We start from the raw sequence: 21401 nt of genomic DNA, 5'->3' as shown, positions 1-21401 counted from the left end.
CTGGCTACACCCATGTGGATGGTTAAAGAAAAAGTTCACTGCAAGAAAATCTTACAAGTTCTACTACACCAGAGCAGTAACTCTTTGCAATTTTCTACACTGGTCAGACTGATTTTTAACACTTATTTAATTAGTGTTAAAACATGGTACATATGCAGGTGATTTCAAAACCAAGTTTTTAATATTTGTTGGCTGTTCAGTTTTTACAGGAATTATCTGTAAAATTACTAGCAATTATCACAACCTACGTTTTTTTAAGTAAACCTTTGATCATGCAACCAGTGCCAAACCCAATTGTTCCTTTTACGTAATAAAACAACTTGTCACCCAGCGAGTACTTTTAAAATCTGCCTTGCGCAAGTGGAATTAACAAACTGGGCGAGTTGCGAGAAGGTGGCTTCGTGCGTTGCGCAACAAATCCGGCCGAAAGCTTGTCCGCGTGACACCCGGGCCGCTTCTCCGGGGCAAGACGATCAAAGGGGAACACAGCAGCGCACGGGAGAATAATACTTCATGTTTAAATGGTTTTTATTATTATTATTAACAGAATCACAAGGCCCTCGAGGAGCTGATGTAGTAAACAAAGGCTCTTTCTCTCCTCACAATGGGCGCCTCACCATTCTCCGCCTACAGACCCCGCTTCCCCGATCCCGGTCCCGTCCAGGGTCGACCCCGGTAGAAACAACTTGGTTACTTTCCCTTCTCTCCCTATCGGGAAAGTAACGAAATATCTCTGCCCGCGTCTGCCTCCTTTACTGAACGAGCCCCGCCCCTCGACAATCGAAGCTCCCCGTCGCGGGAGAAGCGTTCGGGCCGCGCTCTCCGCCGCTCCCGCCTGACTCGAATTTAAACTGCGCGACAGGGAGCTCGCGCAAAGTACCGACTCTGAGGGGAACCCGCGCGCAGCTCCGCTCCGCCGCGCAGCCAATCACAGCGCAGCTCTGCGATTGCGCCGACCAATGCCGGCGCGCTTTATTGGCGGGCGGGCGAAGGAGGGGGGGCGTTCGCGCTGTGCGGGAGTTGGGTGCGTTAAGCAAGGCTGTTCGTCCCTCTCTCTCCATCCCGCCCCTCCTCTTCCTCCTCTCCTTCCTCCCTCCCGCCACCCTCCTCCTCCTCCTCCTCCTTCCCCTCTTTGTTGGCGGTTCCTTCTCTCTCGCTGTCTCCTGGGAGGGCGGCGACAAGAGCCCGAGCCTGGCGATGCCCGAGTTCCTGGCGGACCCGTCGGTGCTCACCAAGGAGAAGCTGAAGAGCGAGCTGATCGCCAACAATGTGAGCCTGCCGGGCGGCGAGCAGCGCAAGGACGTGTATGTGCAGCTCTACCTCCAGCACCTCACCTCGAGGAACGCGCCGGGAGCCCAGGCGCAGCCCGACTTCTCCAGCGAAGAGGAGCAGGAGCCCAGCCCGGTCGTCGCCAGGAACAGAATCGGCGGAGATGGCGCCGCCGCCGCTGCGACCGTCGCCGTGGGCCGGGTAAGCCGCGCCGCCCCCCTCCTCCTCCTCCTCCCCGTGGCCGTTATCTGGCGCCAGAGCAGATTACGAGCCTGGAAAGCGGCCTTCGAGCGCTGAGGGGGCGGCGGAGTTTTCCCGCTTTCTCTCGCAGGGGGCGGCGCCATTTCCTCACGGGCGGGCGGGGCGCGCGCGCGGAGAGAGAGATGATGGCTGCGCGTGGATAGAAACTGCTTTAGTGCAAGCAGGCTGGCAGGCAGGAAGTCTGCGGGGGGAAGGGGGCGCTTGGTAAGCTGAAAGGTGCCGCTCCAAGCTCTAGTGGCAAAACGCGACCGGAATAGCCAAAGATGGGCCCTCTGATCTGGGCCGCCCTCTGATTCCCCCCGCCCAAAAAGCTGTCACCTGCCGCCCTCCTCTGGCGCTGCAGACCGCTCTTTCTATAAGGAGGGTTGCGAAGAGCTCTCCTAAAAGGAGTTTGAACTTAGCGGGCGCCCTGCCAGGCGCAAGAAGGGTTTCACTTCTGCATAACTTGTCGCTAACAAGGCACGTGGTGGGCCTTGGCTCCGCGCCCTGTACTACACCAGGCCCCTTCTCCACGTGAAAAAATCCGAGCTAGGCCCCTGGCGCCCCACGTTGTCACCCTTAGCAGCACTTTCGCGACAAGAGTACGTTTCCTTGAGCGCGCGAACCTACTTCCATGTTGCACTGGGCATGAATGTGAGGTTCGGGACAGTAAAAGTGGTTGCCTTTGTAAAACCCCTTTTAAGCTTGTTTATTTAAAGCTGTTCTGCACTTTTATGGCTGAACTTCTTTTGACTATTTTTTGCTCCTTCTGCGTAACCGATCAGAGGCATTCTTGCTTCCAAGTAATCTTCCCCTGCCTCTTTAAAAACAGTCTTCTGAAAGGCAGTTTAATGAACGTAGCCATAAAATAACGTGTTTCAAGATTCTGCATCTTGTCATGACTTGAAAGTTTTCAAGCAGGGATTCAGTTTCAAATAACAGGTGTCTGGTGTCAAAGAGTAGTGACTTTTGAACAGCTAAGTTGAAGGAGCTGTGCAGATATGGAAATATTAGGTGACCAAACTTTTGTTGAAGCGCCTCAGAGAATTGACCTGATATTTAAAGGGCACATAAATGTTGACCCTGCTCCCTTTATGTAGTGAAGGTTGAGCTCTCCTCTGAAACCTACAAGAAAGAGCAGAGGAAAGTGTAGCTAGAAATTTCTGCCTAATGTAGAAAATGAAATGGATTTTAGCAACTTCCATCTGTGTTTTTGTTTAAAATCCCCCAGTCTTAATTATCCTTTGGAACAATGTCTCATGGATTCTGCTTTTAGGGCAATCCTGTGTAGCAATTTCAGCAATGAAAATATTGGTAAACCCAATTTAAAGTTGCAAGTGCACCTCCAGAAAAGGAATACTAACCAGAAAGTTTGGGACAACCACTCCAAAATGCTTGATGTGGTGTTTGTGCCTGCGGATCATTTGTTTCTGAGACACTGAACCATTTATCTGTAAGTGTCCTTTGTTTCTGTGGATGGCTACAGTATATAACACACATTCATATATATTTTTTGCAATACTAGAAACAAAGTAACTCTTGTATCTTCAGAGGAAAAAGTTCCAAATCTAAATATATTTTATTTACTTAGGTAACCTGCTTTTCATTCAAATCAATCCAAGAGCAGGCACATAAAAATATGTGCTTCATAATAAAACAATCTGAAAAATCAAATCAAAATGACAATAAATCATATTTACATACTCACCTGGGTTTATTAATATACAGCCATATCTCAGAAGGTGATTTGAACGTTTTGGCTCCTGAACACTGCAAACCCAGAAGTGGTGGTTTGCAAACGTTTTTGGAACGCGAACGTCTGACGCAGGTTCCAATTGGCTGCAGGAGCTTCCTGCAGCCAGTTGGAAGCCATGCCTTGGTTTCTGAATGCTTTGGAAGTCGAATGGACTTTCGGAACAGATTCCGTTCAACTTCCAAGGTAGGACTATATAAATGTATAGGATTGCACTACACAGAAATTTGCTTTACAGTTGCTAATCTGATGGAGTGACTTTCACAATAGGCCTATCGGCGACTTATTTAAAATCATGAATAATCTATCCAGCTAATGCTTAGAGAAAATATGCAGTTCATTTCTTTTAAAGGCATCTGGGTTCTCCACAGTATAAAATAAGCAACAAATAATATTTTTTATTTGAAAGTCTGTTTTGCATGAGACCTTAGGTCAGTCAGGTAATTACCGTATTTTTCGCACCATAGGACGCACTTTGTTTTAGAGGGGGGAGAACAAGAAAAAAAAATTCTCCCCCTCTCTGCCCAGCGCCCCTTCAGCGAAGTTGCAGGAGGCGCTGTGCAGAGAGGGGGAGAACTTTCCCCCTCTTGTTTCCCCGCTCTAAAACAAGGTGCCGTTTAAGGTGCGTTCAGGCGGCTACCTTGGAAGCCTGGAGAGCGAGAGGGGTCGATGTGCACTGACCCCTCTCGCTCTCCAGGCTTCAGGTTCCTTTCGACCTGCTCTTTGGGGCTGGCGGGGGGAAGCCCACCACCAGCTCCAAAGATCAGTTCAGGGAGCAGCGGAAAGGCACAGCGGAGAGGCTCCTGCCATAGCCTTGCGTCACCTCTCCAGCCGGGAGAGGGTCGCTGGGCTATGGCTTCTTTAGCCCCGCGCGCGCTCTCCCGGCTGGAGAGGTGACGCGCGGCTATAGAAGCTCCTGCCATAGCCGCCCGTCACCTCTCCAGCCGGGAGAGGGTCACGGGGGGCTGCTTTAGCCCCGCGCGCGCTCTCCCGGCTGGAGAGGTGACGGGCGGCTATGGCAAGAGCCACCTCTCCAGCCGGGAGAGGGTCACGGGGTGCTTCTTTAGCCCCGCGCGCGCTCTCCCGGCTGGAGAGGTGACGCGCGGCTATAGAAGCTCCTGCCATAGCCGCCCGTCACCTCTCCAGCCAGGAGAGGGTCGCGGGGGGCTGCTTTAGCCCCGCGCGCGCTCTCCCGGCTGGAGAGGTGACGGGCGGCTATGGCAAGAGCCTCAATTAAATGTGAATCAGCAAGACCTTGTATTTAAAAGGGTAGCTGACTTTGCCTTGGCTAAGTTTCCATGGTAAACCAGTTGGGTTTTTCCACCATTCACTTATCCAAGGCTGTTAAATGTACAATTCATTAAATAGATTTTTAAAAGAGTAATGAGGGCTTTCTCAAAATTTTAATTGGAAAAAATGTAAATCAAAATGTGTTTGAATATTGCATAAATTTTCCAATAGCCCAAAGTAATGAAACTCAGTAATTGATTGAAGGTGGGGAAGGGAATTAATAAAATTTACTTAGTAAAAAGTGTTACTTTGACATTGTGTTACTGGAATATTTTATTTGGAATATTTCAAAACATCACAACTTGGTAGCATATATTTCCCTCATATTATTTGGATTTTAAGAAAAATGTAGATGTACAGTACTCAAAATTAATGTATAATTATGAAAGTTTAGTTAATAAAATAAGTTAGTCTTCAATGTGCCATGAGACTTGTTTTGTTACAATGTGATGCAGCTTCCTTGGGTTAATAAATGCTAAATTGATTTGAGTTGAGGTATAGAAGGTAGGTGCAATTAACTATGTGCACCATGAAATGTGAACAGTACAAAATCAATATTAAACTAGGGTTTTGTTTTTCCAGTCATGGGGGGAAATTTGTGATGCAGTGATGAATTGAGCAGCATAAACAATTGAGAACTCTGCTTCCCATTCCACCAGCACAACGGAGACTTGTTCATGGAACTAGGTGCATAGATTCCTTATCCTCTGCAGACTAACCCAATAGTGCAATTGCCCTGTTGTAGGAGTTGCCAGTGTGGTGCCCTTCAGATGCTGTTGGATTACAATTTTCTTTATCGCTGATCATTTACCAGTGCTGGCTAGGGCTGATGGGAAGTGTAGTCCAGTAACACCCAGAGAATACTATTTTGACAACCCTTTCCCTGTTAGTGAGCTTCAGCACTAGCTGAGGAGGAAAGCTTCTAATCTTGAGTGGCACTGTGTGAGAAGCAGCTATTATCTGTTCTCTGTGCTGTATGGGAGAGTTGGAGTGAAAGAATACACATGTTTACACTTCTCTAGGATGACATAAGTTGTTGAAGCCTGTGTCATTCATAGTTGATAGAGGTCTGGAGAGTGAGTTAATTAGGATAAGTGAACACTTTTCCTCCATGCCACCCTTGTTAAATAGTCTGTAGCAGTTCATATAATTCTAGACTATGCGGAAGGAATTAGGGGATGCATACCCCTTAATGTAGTCATTCTCCGACTCTTAATTCTAACTCCCCCAGGATATGAAATAGTGTTCTGGAAGAGAACTTAGGGTATAAGCTATTTTGGGGTTGATCTTGTTCATTTCACTCCTTTTTCCTGACTCAACTGCCTTCAACAGTGGACAGAAGTGACTACACTCAGTCCTCTTAGGGCTTTTAAAGATGACTTTTAAAAATATATTTAACAATTTTTTTGTCTGCATACTTGAAGTTTCTCTTGAATATATAGAATATATACTTTGCCTAAAGCAATTTTGATGTTAATATGTTATAGCTAACATATAGCTATCATTACTATACTATATGTAATAGAGCTGAGGAGAAATAATGTGCAAATGGAGTATATCTGTAACAGTATTCTACTTAATTTCAACTCCTGTAGCAGGATAGTGAAACAAAAATGACTGATTGATGAGAACCTTTGCTGGCATTTGTGGGTAGCCAACCTGGCTGCAAGTACATTTTTATGTTAGCCAGTTGGTTGTTGACTTGAAGTCATGCTGAAGCAACTTAAAGGCCAACCTACCTTTCAAATAGATATTTATGTAGTCCACATGCATATTGGTTTCCACTTTGTTTTCAGACACAATCTCAATTTTGCATGATAAATTGTCATCTTGCTGGCAACTCATCTTCTGTTATTTCTCTGGAGGTCTTGTAATCACCCCGCCTTTAAACTGTTTTGTGTTTTTCTCCACTGGGTTATCTGTTCAGTGCTTCTCTATATGCAGCTTTTCCCATTTGGTACTGCAAGAGATGTTCTACTGAGGAAAGTAAAAGTATGTTCTGCTGACTTTGATGCCTCCTACTGGCTATGTATACAACTGCTAGAAATTCTATCCTCTGCTTGAAATTATTTCAAAGAATCATGGAATTGTAAAGTTGCAAGGGATGATGAGGGTCATCTAGTCCAGGCTCCTGCAATACAGCTAAATATTTAGTTGTGGCTCCAGATATTGTTTGACTCTGAATTCCCTCCCTAGCCAGATAAGCAGTGATCAGGGCGGGTTGGCGTTGTAGTTGAACAACATCTGGAGGATCACAGGTTCCCCATCCCTGTGATAAAGCAATGATTATTTTCTTTTCAGAAATTGTCATAAAAAGCAGAAGGGTCTTGTATCCCAAATACTGTGTTAGGAGTTTAAAGTACTTCAGTACGATCTTATCTTGATTGGTTCTTAAGCTTTTTGCTTAACTTAATGTGTGCCAAGGCTGTAGCTTAATTTCATTTTACAAAAGAGGCCCAATTTTGTCCTCCTGTCCTTCAGGTCTGCTAAATCTCTAGCACAAATTTGTTTGAGATGCAATCATAGATTACAGGGATAAATGTTAAAGTTTAAATGGTTAAACAATTTTGTGTGTATAAAATGCTTGTGCCAAAATGTGTGCCATCAGAGTAGCACTTGGGACATAGCTGATTCTATTTCAGTAGAAAGACTTGACTTTTGGCTGGGCCTTTCTGGCTGTGATTTTTATTATTGGAGAACACTTCTGTTTCTAAATTCTTACACATAGTGTGTAAAGTCTGTTATAGGAATGATTGGAAGAATTTCCTGGAAAGCAAAGTTTTATACTTGTCCCATGTTGCTACTTTATTTTCCCTGTTATAAGATTGTGAAATGTGTTCATCTCAATGGGCCAAATATATTATCAGATTTCTGTAATATTTACTAACAATACTTGTTCTCTGTTTGTGGGTTGCCATGGATCCACAAGGAGGCTATGCTAATTACTTGAGGCTGTTCCAGAATATAGGAATGCATTTGCAGAAATGTGCTTCAATTTTCTTCCCTTGGCTATTTTGTAATGAAGATTTTATGGCATTCCATATGTGAATCGTTAAATAGACTATGTGATAGTGAAAAGTTAGAAACTGGGGTTTTTATCCAATACTGTGCAACAGGACTTCTGTTTTTTCTCCTGCTCTGCATACTCTAAAAATCTGCTGTAGAGGGTCCCCCAGCCTTCCAGAGCTATGTACTGGTATTGTGTTGTTTTTATAGAGACAAAAGAACCAAACATATCCAAAGTTATGCTGTTCCCTGGAAGGTCTTTAGGGTAGCATGATTGGGAAAGACAATACAGTGGTACCTCGGGTTACATACGCTTCAGGTTACAGACTCTGCTAACCCAGAAATAGTACCTCGGGTTAAGAATTTTGCTTCAGGATGAGAACAGAAATCGTGCTCCGGCAGCAGCAGTAGGCCCCATTAGCTAAAGTGGTGCTTCAGGTTAAGTACAGTTTCAGATTAAGAACGGACCTCCAGAACGAATTAAGTACTTAACCCGAGGAACCACTGTAAATAGGGTTTTGATTTGTTGCACACAGTTCATGCTTTAGTGACAGTGCAGAAATGTTGAAGTAACATAGGCCAAAAGGAAGTGATTTTTAAAAAGCAAAACTCCTTCAAGGCCTGGGAATTGTTAGCTGGTGGTGCAAACTGTTCTTAGTAATGGAAAGGGCATGAAGAAGGTGGTAGCGTATTTTTTCACAGCATTAAGAGGATTAACTATATAGGGAAGTTGCTTTATTTTCCATTCAACTCCAAAATATCAGTACGCAGGAACACTTAAGATGGAATCTGGATTGCTCTGGTGGTATTGCTCCTCATGCTTATATTATTGTGTATTTACACGCTTAATAACCTAGTTCTTCAATGCAGTTAACACTTTGGCTATCTCTTCCCAGAAGGCAACAAAGAAGACTGACAAACCGAGGCCAGAAGAGCAGGATGATATAGATGTAACAGATCTCAGTAATGAAGAACTCAAAGATCAGCTTCTGAGATATGGTGTGAATCCAGGTCCTATTGTGGGTAAGCTAATACTCTGTAGTATCTCATTAATAGTGTTTTTTAAATCAAAATAATAATCACGTGCTTGGTGGTGTTCACTTCATCAACATTAGTAATTGCCCAGCCCCTCCAGGCTGGCAGAAATAGCATTTCCTTTGGTCAGTGCTACAATGTCTGCCATTAACTTGGATGCTTGCAAGGTGCACAAGTCCATAATAATTGTCCATACACTCAGTAAACAAGAATTTAGCACCTCAAATCATTTTGCGTAATGCTGATTAGCCGGACACAAGCAGAAGCTGTTCTTGAGTCATATAAACTTGTGGCCCTGCAAACATTGATCGTTTCCAACTCCCATCAGCCTCAGCCAATATTGCAAGTGATCGTGGGTGATGGGAATTCTGGTTCAGCAATATCTAGGCCACCCATCCCTGGTATAAATAAAGACTCTCCACATGGGAAATGAGAAGGTTTGCATAAAGGTGGTGCAACCATGAAATTACGGTTGCAGATAGCCATTTAGAATTTGAAAATCTACTACTAGTACTTCGTTGGATGTACCTAAGCTGTTATCTCATTGACTGTTTGGAAACATGACAGACTTAAGATGTGTTTATGGGCTTTGTTTTGTAAGATGTGTTTATGGGCCTTGCCCCTCTTCCAGATTTGAACCTTTGTTGATGTTACACTTTGTATATATGAACAAATAATACTTCTATAATCTGGCTTAATTTTGTGCCAAGGCCACAGTTTTCTGCTGAACTTGCCCCTGCCCAAGAAAAAACCCTCTTCTGCTATTTACCTCAATGTGTTGCTTGCAGAAAAGAACATATTCAGGGGCAAATAGCACTGTAGGTAGGGGTGGGGATTGCTGATGGGAAATAGGCACAGGACTTTAATGCAGGGTGATTTGGGGCCCTGGATCGCCGCTTTTCTGTCACAATAAAAGTGGCCAGCTTCAGCACACTTCAGTAAGTGTATTTGTTGTAATGCATTGTTTGGCCCTGAGAGGCCCACCAACGTGTTTGCATGCCCCTTGTTCCCTCACCCCTTCCTGGATCTTGCATTCTTAACTCCATAAAAGTGTTTCTTTCACATCCTCAAACGAATCCATCAAGCTTCCTCATCTGTCATTTCATAATCACATAATTCAAGAAACGTTCTTGAACCTAAAAACGTTCAGCCATAAAATGTGGCCTTGTTTACTTGTTTACTTTATGTTAACTGAGGGTTTTCCATTTTGTTTTGTGATTGTTTTGGCTATCCTCAAAGGTTCCTACATTTTGCTACCTTGATTCAGATAAAGGTTCCCCAGGTTTATTAGTTCATTTTACGTTGGCACCCTTTTTAAAAAAAAAAAAAGCTCTTACTTGACAGATACTAGCCTGATCTTTCCTTTACTGCTGTGGGATTTCTTAACTGGAAACTGTTGAAATACATAAGCTTCAAAATGCTGCCTAAAAGCTTGCAGTGCACTGTCTGTTAATCTTGGTGATTCACTGAACACAGTAGGGAAAATGGAGTTTCTTATCAACTCACATATAGGAACTAGAACTTTTTGTCTATTCTGAGATATCTAATTTCCTGTTCTTCTGTAGCTACTACAAGGAAGCTGTATGAGAAGAAATTACTGAAGCTGAAAGAGCAGGGCCAAGAGCCAGGTTCTTTCATACCTGCACCAATTGTTTCTTCATCTGCAGAGAACAACAAACAAAATGGAAATAATGACTCGGATCAATACAGTGACAACGAAGAAGGTAGAAATAAATCCAAAGAAATATGAATAGCTGACAAGGAAGATGTTAAAATAATAGTTTATGGTAGATTAGAAGTAGTTCCTGGGTTTGATTGCTTTCTATTGATCACCATTTTCCTCATATTCAATTTACCGTATTTTTCGCTCTATAAGACGCACCAGACCACAAGACGCACCTAGTTTTTGGAGGAGGAAAACAAGAAAAAAAATATTCTGAATCTCAGAAGCCAGAACAGCAAGAGGGATTGCTGCGCAGTGAAAGCAGCAATCCCTCTTGGTGTTCTGGCTTCTGGGATAGCTGCGAAGCCTGCATTCGCTCCATAAGACGCACACACATTTCCCCTTACTTTTTAGGAGGGAAAAAGTGAGTCTTATAGAGCAAAAAATATGGTAATACAGGAACTCTCGAGTTGGATAGTGCATTCTATAAGTAGACTTGAATAAGGGAGGAGAAGAAACTATGCCTGTGACTCAACCCTGGTCATGTAAGGTTGGGAGCAGGAAGAAGAATGATGTGAGAATATCACCTATTCAGAATACTTTGTATGAGAAATTGGGCACAGCACTTTTATCTATGTGATAATGATATATGTGCACTAGTTCTAGGTAACTTCAGGCTCTCCTTCTGTAGTCTCACTATTTAAATGATGCCCATGTTCTTAATAACCCAATTTACCCATATTTACTGAGAAGTATGTCTCACTGTATTGACTGAGGCTTACTCCGTAGAAATGTATTTAGGGTTTCTATCCAATAATAAACTAGAACTTGATCAATTTATAATAATTTTTAAATTCTGCACAGTAATGAGTAATGGAAAGGAATCTTTAAATGTGTTAACAATTCTTTTTACAGAAAATATTAATTTCAGGTTTTTTAAATGAGACAAATAGTTAAGACTAAGTTCATATGAAGACTTTTTCCCGGTTAGGTCCTTAGTTTAGCATATGAGAAAATTTAGACTGAATAACCCTAACTTTTAAATTTTAAGGCCAAGCCCATTTCAGCATTAAGCATCATTTGTTGCCATAGGGGCAATATCTATAGTCAGTGTGTGCTTTGAATAAACATATATACCAGGGGTCAGCAAACTTTTTCAGCAGGGGGCCGGTCCCCTGTCCCTCAGACCTTGTGGGGGGCCAGACTATATTTTGAAAAAATAATGAATGAATTTCTATGCCCCACAAATATTCCAGAGATGCATTTTAAATAAAAGGACATATTCTACTCATGTAAAAACATGTTAATTCCTGGACCGTCCGTGAGCCCGATTTAGAAGGTGATTGGGCCGGATCTGGCCCCCAGGCCTTATTTTGCCTACCCATGATATAAACTGAAGATGTAGTTGCAATATTTCTTAAATTATAGTCTTAATAGTCTCACATTGTCAACTACTGAAACAGTAATATTCTGGAGGACTCTGCCAATCACTGAATGGGTTGTTTTTATGGATTTGTATCTGTACCGTCAGTCTTCTCAAAATCAACGTTAGCTCCTCCATTCAAACTGTCACCAACTGCCAGAGAGATAGTACTAGGTTTCAGATGAAGAAAAGACATAAATTGCTTTACTGTGATCACATACTTGTTGATTGATGTCCTTTCTAACTTGTGTTCACATCGAATTAAATAAAATTTATACTTTATTTGAACTAATAACTCATCAGCTGCTTAGTGTCAGGTCTTACCCATTCAGAAGAAATCAGAGCATGCTGTTTGGAGAAGTCTTATTTCCAGCAGCTGCATTGGCATCGATATTTCTGTTTTACTTTTATTTCAATACCGCTTCCTGCACAACTTCTTTACACCATGTTTGAAGCATACTATAAAAACCATAACAATATTAAGCAAATAGTGTAAAATATTAGATAACAGAAGATAAAACTATAGAAGCTGTACTGGTCCCTAAAACCAGTTTTAAAATGTAAAATATTATATCTTAGTACAGTAGTGGTTTTTTTCTTTTTTCTTTTTTAAGAAGTTAAATTTATTGCTTGGAATTTCAAGTCTTGCTTGAAATACTTTTGAGAATGTTTGCAAATATTTCAAATTCCAAGGAGGAAGCCCTACACCAAATGGGGAACAAGGGGGCTGTGTTAGAGGAGCTCAGATTGCTGGTGTTGGCACCTCTGGATATTCTTAAGTTCAGGGGGTTGTTGTTTGAAAAATATAAATTGAAACAGCTGGTGAAATTGTCACAAGCTGTGATCACACGTTAACCTTTAGCATAATTTGTAGTGTTTGGAATTTTTTTCTGTAAATTGCCATTTTTACCTGAAAAATAATAATAATAGATGGTATTTATTCACAGACCCGAAAACAGAATTCAGACTTGAGAAGCGAGAACCACTGAAGGGCAAGACAAAGACTTCAGTTACAGTTAGACAAAGAAAAATTGCTGAACATAATCAGGTACCATTATAGCAGTTTCTTACCAGTTTTAAACCATTCTCATATAAAAATGAGGCTGTCCTTAGAAATTTGACTTACATCTTGTATACACTGATTAACAGTTGCTTATTTTTAAGGGGCTATAGGCAATTCAGTGCTGTATAGCAGTGGAAACTGTCATTTTTCCTGACTGCAGCAAAATGATAAAGCCTTATATTATGCTAAATAGAATTAAGTTTCTTGTCTATTTCCTTAATACATTAAAAATGGCACATTTTTGAAAGATGGGAATTGGAAGTGTGGCAGTCTATAATCTTTAAGGAAAACATTTTGTTGGGAAGAGAGGGTGTTTGGGAGCTCCCAAAATATTATCTAAATTTGCTCTCCCAGCCTTTTCTTTTCATCCTGAATTGCTGTTTTTGGCAACAAGCTTCATGACTATTTTTGTTTTGAAAATTGTTCTTTTTCCTAATAGTAACATACAGCCATAGAGGGTAAACAAAGCATCTTCAGAAGAGGGGCAAATTAGCTTCATTTGCCCTAAGTGCTATTGCTGTGGAGCAAGAAATGATTGCATGACAGCATCACTGTTACTAGTAAGAGGGGCTGTTTTATATGAAAAAGGGGTGCTAAAGGAGCAGCCAACCAGGCCACAAATCAGCCCCTAAAGGATAATAGGTGATGAGATGGATCAGAGCTTTCTGAACATAATGGAATGGTTACACATTCTGTCAGTCCTGGTAGTGGGGAGGGATCGCTGAAACAGCTTATCCCTCACCATCAAAAAGGAGTGGTGCATTCTGGTTCAGCATTGCCAATTTGTATTGAGTGTCTTGTGAGACGCATATATAGTCAGCTAACTAGCTAACATTGGTCAGTGATGCTTCTTTCATAAGTTGGCAATGTATATTCCTAGCAGGAGCCAGTTCTTTCACCAGATTTCTTAACAGAAAGACCTGCAGATAACTGGATTTGAATGTTTCTGATCTAGCATGTAGAAATACTTTTGGGCAAGTTCCCAGGATTCTATGGTGTGTGGCATAGAAAGCGGTGCTGAAGGCGCATAATTGCTACTTTTTGGATTTTGACAAATCATTTCAGAAACTATTTTTATTACTGGTCATCTAGGTATTTGAAAAAATGTGGCAAGCTTATCTGAGTAAGCCCCATTAAACTTGATGGGGACTTATTTCTGAGTTGATACTTACCTAGAGTTGTACTGTCTATTGTGAATTGTATTAGGCCTGGAATGTTCATACATCTTAAGAACACGTAAGGAATAGATCTATGTGAAACTAGAACTAGCCTTTTTCTTTTAATAATAAAAATACTGCTACTAATCAAATATTATAGAAATGAGCCTGCTAAGTAGAATGACCTAAAACTAATGCCATGTTTCTGAATTTTTTTTATTCTCATGAAAAAAATCCAAATGCATTCACAAATATACAGAAAAACCCAAGGATAATGGGAATAAATATTTTTCAGTGATCAAAGAAAAAATAACTTGGTATGTTTTGAAGCTTGTCATTCAAGGAATTATGAACAATGCATATTTCTTTATAAATCAGTTTTATAATAAGCACAACCTGACCTCTGATGTGATACATCAATTCAGGCATTAGAGCCATATTGCCAGGTTTATGAGACCATTCACAAGAATGAAATAGAATCGATTGCTTCCAGTTGCAAGCTATAGCTGTTTTGGCTTCCATTAATTAAATGCAACCACATTTCTCAAGCATTTATATATTTAAGTAGGAATTAGAAGACTTCTTTCTAGTTTCTTGTGTTTCCCCCTTCATTGTCAATGTTGGGATCAAAATGTATTATTTCTGTGGGTGCTTACCTAGCCATGTGCTTTTTCCAAGAGAAAATACTCCATTTCTGTAATTATGTCTCCATCATTGGTTGTGAGCTTTATTTCCAGGTAGGTGTGGATAGGTAGGCAGCCTTAATCAAAAGATACTATGGCCATATGATCACACACTGAACCTGCGGTCACAGATGACAGGAGCTGGAGTTTCATGACACATAGAGTTCACCCCATGTTGGCTATCCCTAATAATTATTTCTGTTTTCTGTGATATTTTAAAGAGTAACGTAGGATAGAACCCATGTGTGGCGCCTAAATGTTTCTCTATAACTTGATGCAAATACTAGGGCACTCGGTAGTGGTCATCTGGTGAAAATATTAAGCACCCATATGCTTGCTAACATGTCTGATGCTTAAATAGAACTATTCTCAGGATGGAGTTACTGAGACATTCTGGAGAAGTGGATCTTCAAAAAGTGGACTTCTGCAGGCAGTTTCTAGGGAGTCTGCAAGAGTATCAAGAAGAACACCAAGAAAAAGGGTGATGCAAGGCTAATTTGAAATCTAGACTTTTATTTTCCTCCCCAGGGCCCTAGTGACAATTGTACACTTATTTTATGTTTTTGTTTTTTAAACAAACAGGTTGAAACTACAGTACCGCTACCTGTACATGATGCAGTAATATCAAAGAGTACTCCTATAGCTGATACTGTAGTGGCTTCAAGCAACGAGACCCTAGTAAATATATTGAATTTGCAAGAGGTGGTATTCTATAATCTTCCTCCTCCTGGAAAAACCCTTTCTGCTTGGAAAAAGGGGGAATGGGGGCTCCTTTAAAAAAGGCATTCTTTAAAAAAGAAATGTGCTGTTGCGCTTAAGTCTGATGCAAAGTAAAGAGTAAAATCAGAAGGAGCAATATTGAACTACATTTTTCTGGCTGGTATCCAACTACATCTGTCTTTCAGCAGAATGAACACTGTTTATGGAATGGATTCCCTCTCCCCTGCATGTCTTCATGTGGCCCCAGATCTGCTCCAGAGGGTTGGGGAACCCTCCAGCGCAGATTTGGGGAAGCACAAGGGGCAGAAGGGTGGAGTGCAGGAAAGGGGTACCCATTGTGCGAATCTGTTCACATGCTGTTGGATATAATCCTCTGAAAGCTGCTCTTCCTTTTGCTTAAGTACATGGGGGTGATGCCTGTAGATAATAGATTAGCTGTTTTTCTTACAATTTATCTATCTGGAATGCACTAATTTTCTTTTAAAACACTGCAATCAATTTCTGAGGGCTGGCTTCTCATATGTAAAGCTACCTGGTTGGTTAAGTTTTTTATTGCTGTTTCTTTTGTTAATTCTGAGTCTGAACAATTTGAATTTCAGCAGGTTGTCAATAGGGTGCCTGGAAATTTCAAGCATGCAGATCCTATACTGTCAATCAGTGACTTCTCAGAGTTGCCCAGAAGAACACCAAAGAAACCATTGATGTCAGCTGAAGTAAATGAATTAAACATAGATTGTTGAATAGAAAGGGGCGGAGGGTGCACTTACATATATGCATTTGGCTTTTAACTTGGAAATGTCATGCTAACTTAATTCTGAACTATTTTCTCACTTCAGCTTACAGTGTATTCCTGAGTGATGTTTTGTATATTTGGAGCAAACAGGAATTTAGGGATACCTAAGAACTTAAGATTTCGTCACATAACTCTTACTGACTACATCAAACGTGAAATTTTAAACAAAATTCATATAACCAAGTCAGCAGAATAGATACAAAATAATTATTTTTCTACTCATCTCTGTTGTGTAGCTTTTTATTTCTTTTAAAAGCTTCTTATGTGCCAATTATTACCTTACTAACAAATAGGAGAATTTGAAATCTCACTACAAATATGTGCTCACTGTTTTTAAAATAGTATTATTCTGTACTGACAGCGTTTTTCACTTTCCACCAAGCGGAAATGGGAAATAAACATAAAATTACTTATATTCAATAGCCATACAATTCAGTTAGGACAGAAGTGCTGACAGTGCCTTTTAAGTCTTCCTTTATCAAGGTAGCCTTTATTACATAACACTATACTTCATGTTGAAAGAACTAAAGGATGGTACTGAAGATCCCTGGATACAAAAATGGCCAAACAGACCAAAATAACCAAACTTTAATCAACAGCTAAACTCCATGCAAGAATCTTCTTAAAGTTTACTCTGCTTACCAAATTCTTTTACAAATCACATAGTGATGCACGCTTTCTTTTTCTTTCTCTAGTACAGCTTTCTTGTGCATTTTTTTTTTTTTTTAATCTCCCTTTGTCTAACTTTTTACAGGTCATGGAGAAAACATCTACAGAGGAAAGAAGAGCAGACAGGGATATTCTTAAAGAAATGTTCCATTATGAGGCATCAACACCTACAGGAATTAGGTATTTATAGGTGTAATTATTGTTTCAAGCATGCAGTGACTGCCTTTTTAGGCTTTGTTAGCGCAACTCAGTGCATTTGACTCTGTTATAATAACATTTCTAAGAATCCAGTCTTAAAAGGAGTGTTATTTTTTATAATATTAAAAATATGTTATCCAGTTCTTTCATGCTTATCAGTAGCAACTAGAAAACCCTAGATCTTTCAAAGCTGTATCTCATTTAAATTGGTGTTTTTAGAAGCAAATCATGTGTTAAGGTACTTGTCAGTTCCAGAACCTCAGACTATTTGTTCTAGGATTTGGCTCATTGTTTGAGATATCCAGATCAAAAGCCATCATAGGTATAGTCTTTAATTAGCAGGTAATATAATCTGCTAAAGTAAATATACTGAACTTACTGCTTCTAAAGCAACATATGATTTGCGCCATACTGCTAAATCACAGAAAATATATGCAACAGGACTAGGAGGAAATCTTTAGTAATAGGGTGCACAGTACAGTTAGTTGTCTTTCACAGTGCTTTGCACCTTGTCTCTCAAGCAGCTATTATACCCTTAACTTTGTGGAAGATTAAGATCCTCTATCTCATTATATTCCTTGGGTATAAAAATGGTAGAACTCCATGTCATAGATTTTAATTCCCAAGGATAGAACTATCTGATTTACACAGCCAAGTTGGGGACAACACATTGCTCAGGTTTACCCAGCTTCCCTTGGTCTTCTGCTTAGTGTTATAGTCCTGAGTCTGGGCAGGTTGTGCAGGTTTTCTTGCAGTGTAACTTGACCTAAGGTTGTCTGCTTTAGAAGTTGCAGGCTTATAAAAATCCTATACAGTACTAGTACTTGAAATGAGGAATATTGAATGCTGAGAACACTTCTTGTCTGTCTCAAAAGAATGCCTTTTTATTGGGTGGCATGCATGCTCTGAAGATGGACCAGGGGGTGAAAGGGGACAGATCTTCTACCCCCCCCCCCCCGCTAGCTTGTCAAAAGTCTGGTATTCAAAGAACAGGTATCTTAACAAACAATATAAATTTGATGGATATAACATTTAGTATCCATCATGAAGCTCATTCAATGTATTTCCCTTATCATAATCCATAGTTTCGGTGAGGCGAAACACTTGCCTGTCTTCCCTAGAGAGTTGTAAAACTTCAGAGCATTAAATGCCTACCTCATCCCCTCCCAAATGCCTTTTAAAAATGAGGTCTATTTTAGCCTTAAATAAACATATAATTACTTCTCATTAATTAACAGTGCTACCTGCCGCAGACCAATCAAGGGAGCTGCTGGTCGACCTATAGAGCTCAGTGACTTCCGGCTGGAGGAGACCTATTCATCAAAATATATCCCCAAATATGTTGCCACAGCAGATCTCAACCCAGAGAAACCAACAATTAAAAAACGTTCCATTCCTATGTGGATAAAAATCCTGCTCTTTGTTCTTATTTCAGTCTTCTTACTTTTGGTCTATCAGTCTATGGAAACCAACCAAGGAAATCCATTCTCCAAATTTCTTAGTAGTAATAGTAACCTGGAGGAAAAGACAGATTGAGTGTTTGTATGGCACACACAACTTGGTCTCCTATTTAACTGTAGAGATGTCTTCATCCTTCATCTATTTCAGCGACTGCATACAAATAATAGCGGCATCAGAAAAGTGAAATAAACAAGACAGTATAAGTGGACATCACTAACTTTTTTCAGTATTAGGAGATCACTTTGTGCCATAATTAATATTTTTAGATCTCTCTGGAATTTATTGTAGGATTTATTTTTTTAACGTGGATATCATTACATTCATTTGAGATTGTATATTTGTTTTTGCAAGCTGCTCAAGGGCAAAAGTGATAGTAAAATGTGAAGATGTGTTTTAATGTTTTTATTTCATATTAAAAAGATAATGTACTGAAAATTTCTCTACATTGCCTATTGTTTTTAGGGGTGGGAAGTGCTAAGATAATAAAGGGAAATGCATTTTTGGATGCATTTTGTTGAAACTGTGCAGCTAAGTTTAGTGTATTGTAGTTTAATGGAAAATCCAGCATTTTTTCTGTAGAATACTGTAACATTTTAATAAATAAATGTAAACCTATTGTATACATTTCTGTATCTGTCCTAGTTTTAATTGTAGTAACTCCAATTAACCCTATTCTCTATTTTTAATAATAGTTCTCTACTTTAGTGCTTAATGTCATATCACTGATCAAATTGGCAATAGGTGTCCTTAGAGCAAAACATATTTATTAGTAAAATCGTGTGAAAGAAAATTTACATTAAATAAACTGAACTACTTTTTTACTGAATAATTACAATCTTAAATCATTAACTGCAGATTTAAAATTCCTGTCTTATTACAAAATGGTTATGCTCTCAAGCAAAAACCTCTATTTTTATGTAGGTAAATTGACTTCTATGTGTAGATTTCTTTTTTTTCCAACTTAGAATTTTGTTTGAACCATCATGGATGTTCATATTCCAAAACATTTCATACTTTCATTAAAAATATATTGTTATGTTACCTATTATGTATCAACCAAGGTTAAAAGTTCTGCTGATGGATGCAACAAATTTAGTCTGCCATAATTTGTTATCAGTTGCATTTACCAATCAAGTAACTTCAATTAATTTCAAGTGTGGGTTATTACAAATATAATGTGAATGTATCAATTTGCAGCACATATGGGATCTTGATATTACTGCATATTCTATACAAAATGCAATAAACTTATTTTTAACGTTCTAGTCTCATCAAAAATTGGTATTAATACAATCAAACTAACCTTAACTTTTGTTGTAAAATTATCTTACTACCTCACCTTACTTGATGCTATAGAGAGGCACATTTATGGAGCAATCCATTGAATCCAATAGAAGGGGAAATTAGTATACCAACTCTAGGGTTGTATTCCCTCCTTCCTCCTTTCCAGGGGCATGCCCATTAGACCATATGCAGCTCATTTTTGCTCTCTTCACCTTTTCTCTGACATCTCTGGAGAGGCATCCGAGGGCTGCCTGCCTATGGAAAGGTAGCTCTAGTATCCCCTTGCTTCTGGACCATAGGAGTACACTCTTAAGCATACTTATTAGGTCTAATGTTTTGAAGGGCTTTAGCGTACCTAACTGATCAGGCTGTAAGACTACAGTTCAGAGCACAGGTAGGCTGCTTACATCTCAGTGACTAGTGAGTTAGGCTACTTGTAAGTCACTAGTCACTGAGATGTAAGCAGCCTACCTGCGCTCTGAACTGTAGCCTTACAGCCTGATCAGAGTTAACTGCACAATACTGTATTCTAAATGGGTTATAAACTAGTGTGCTTATTACTGACATTTTTTGCTTAATTAAATTGTAATGGTTCATAGGGAAATGTTGAATGTGTCAATGACAAGTGTTATTTCTATATTTTACATGAAAAAGGTTCCAGATACTTGACATTTCCACTTAGAGAAAGAAGAGATTGAGCCTCATGTGACAGTGATGGATCCAGTAGTGTCCCTAATTTACATACTCCTTCAGAGGTAGTATAGCCCCGTCAAAAACAGGCAACATTTCCAGGCCTAAACCTCAATTGAAATGGGTCTAGAAAATTGGTTTCATCCAAGAAAACCTGGATCTAGCCCTTAACCATTTCTTGCCTTCCTATGTCCTATGCCCAACACATAAGCCATTACCTCTGTTGAGGTGGTCCATGTAACTATTTTGGCATCTTTCTCATGATGCTGTTAGTCTCCCTTTTTTGCAAAGGAAACCACATTAAAGTCATTTTAAAAAACCATCGGTTATACTGGAATAGAATCTATTCCAGGCAGGCTCTTGGAGATAGCAACTTGCCAACAGATCTGGGTAGATCATATCCAGTTATATTCTCAATTTCTCTTATTTCAGTTGTCCAAAATATATTTGGGCATATCACCATTCATTGTTTTGCATCTTCAACATAGATTATCTCCTATATATGTGGTTTAATACATACCAGTGAAAAATGAATTCATAACAAGCTTTATTTCAAGGCGATGCTTTTGGTTTGATGCAGAACATATTGCCCAAGATCCTTTATTTGAAATGATGTGCTAATTGTTATGTCAATATTAATGATAATATAATATTGTTTATTTAATAATCTGTGTTGGGTCTTTAAATGTTAAAAGATTCAGATTCTACAAGTTCTGAAATAGGACCATGTTTACCAACTAAATTGTTGGCAGTGTTTTGTAATTGCAAGTACTGAAAAGTGTTGGTTGGGTCTGGAGCATTTTAAGATGTAAAAGAATGTAATATATAATGTAAAAGATAATGTGGCAATAATTTGATCTCTGTGCTGTGACACAATTGTGGCACTAGATGGCACTTTAAAGTGCTTTTTGCATGCCAGCTCCTAAGGCAACCTTATGCTTGCCAGCGCTTTTTTTCCTAAAAAAATGTTTAGGGGTAATTTCATTTTCCTACTCATATTGAAA

General features: G+C 39.9%; 1 protein-coding gene across 12 annotated transcripts; it reads left to right on the top strand.

The window, feature by feature from the left end:
* Positions 1-967: 967 nt before the first annotated feature.
* On the top strand, positions 968-19688 carry TMPO (thymopoietin). 12 transcript variants are annotated; one of them, XM_081022516.1, is made up of 9 exons: positions 968-1470; positions 8458-8581; positions 10159-10317; positions 12627-12727; positions 14944-15063; positions 15165-15284; positions 15902-16015; positions 16850-16944; positions 18201-19688. In XM_081022516.1, exons 1-9 carry the CDS (start codon positions 1198-1200, stop codon positions 18496-18498), a joined length of 1404 nt encoding a protein of 467 aa, XP_080878642.1. In that variant the 5' UTR covers positions 968-1197; the 3' UTR covers positions 18499-19688. The 12 variants fall into 12 exon arrangements, with proteins under 12 accessions (XP_080878642.1, XP_080878647.1, XP_080878645.1 ...); XM_081022518.1 differs by having other exon boundaries at positions 972-1470; positions 8455-8581; positions 15165-15260; positions 15905-16015; XM_081022515.1 differs by having other exon boundaries at positions 972-1470; positions 8455-8581; positions 15905-16015.
* The last annotated feature ends 1713 nt before the right edge of the window (positions 19689-21401 follow it).

The sequence above is a fragment of the Podarcis pityusensis genome (assembly GCF_964106645.2).
Source record: "Podarcis pityusensis genome assembly, chromosome: 10".
Lineage (NCBI taxonomy): Eukaryota > Metazoa > Chordata > Lepidosauria > Squamata > Lacertidae > Podarcis > Podarcis pityusensis.
The sequence above is the reverse complement of the archived record's forward strand: the minus strand, read 5'-3'. Positions and strand labels throughout refer to the sequence as shown.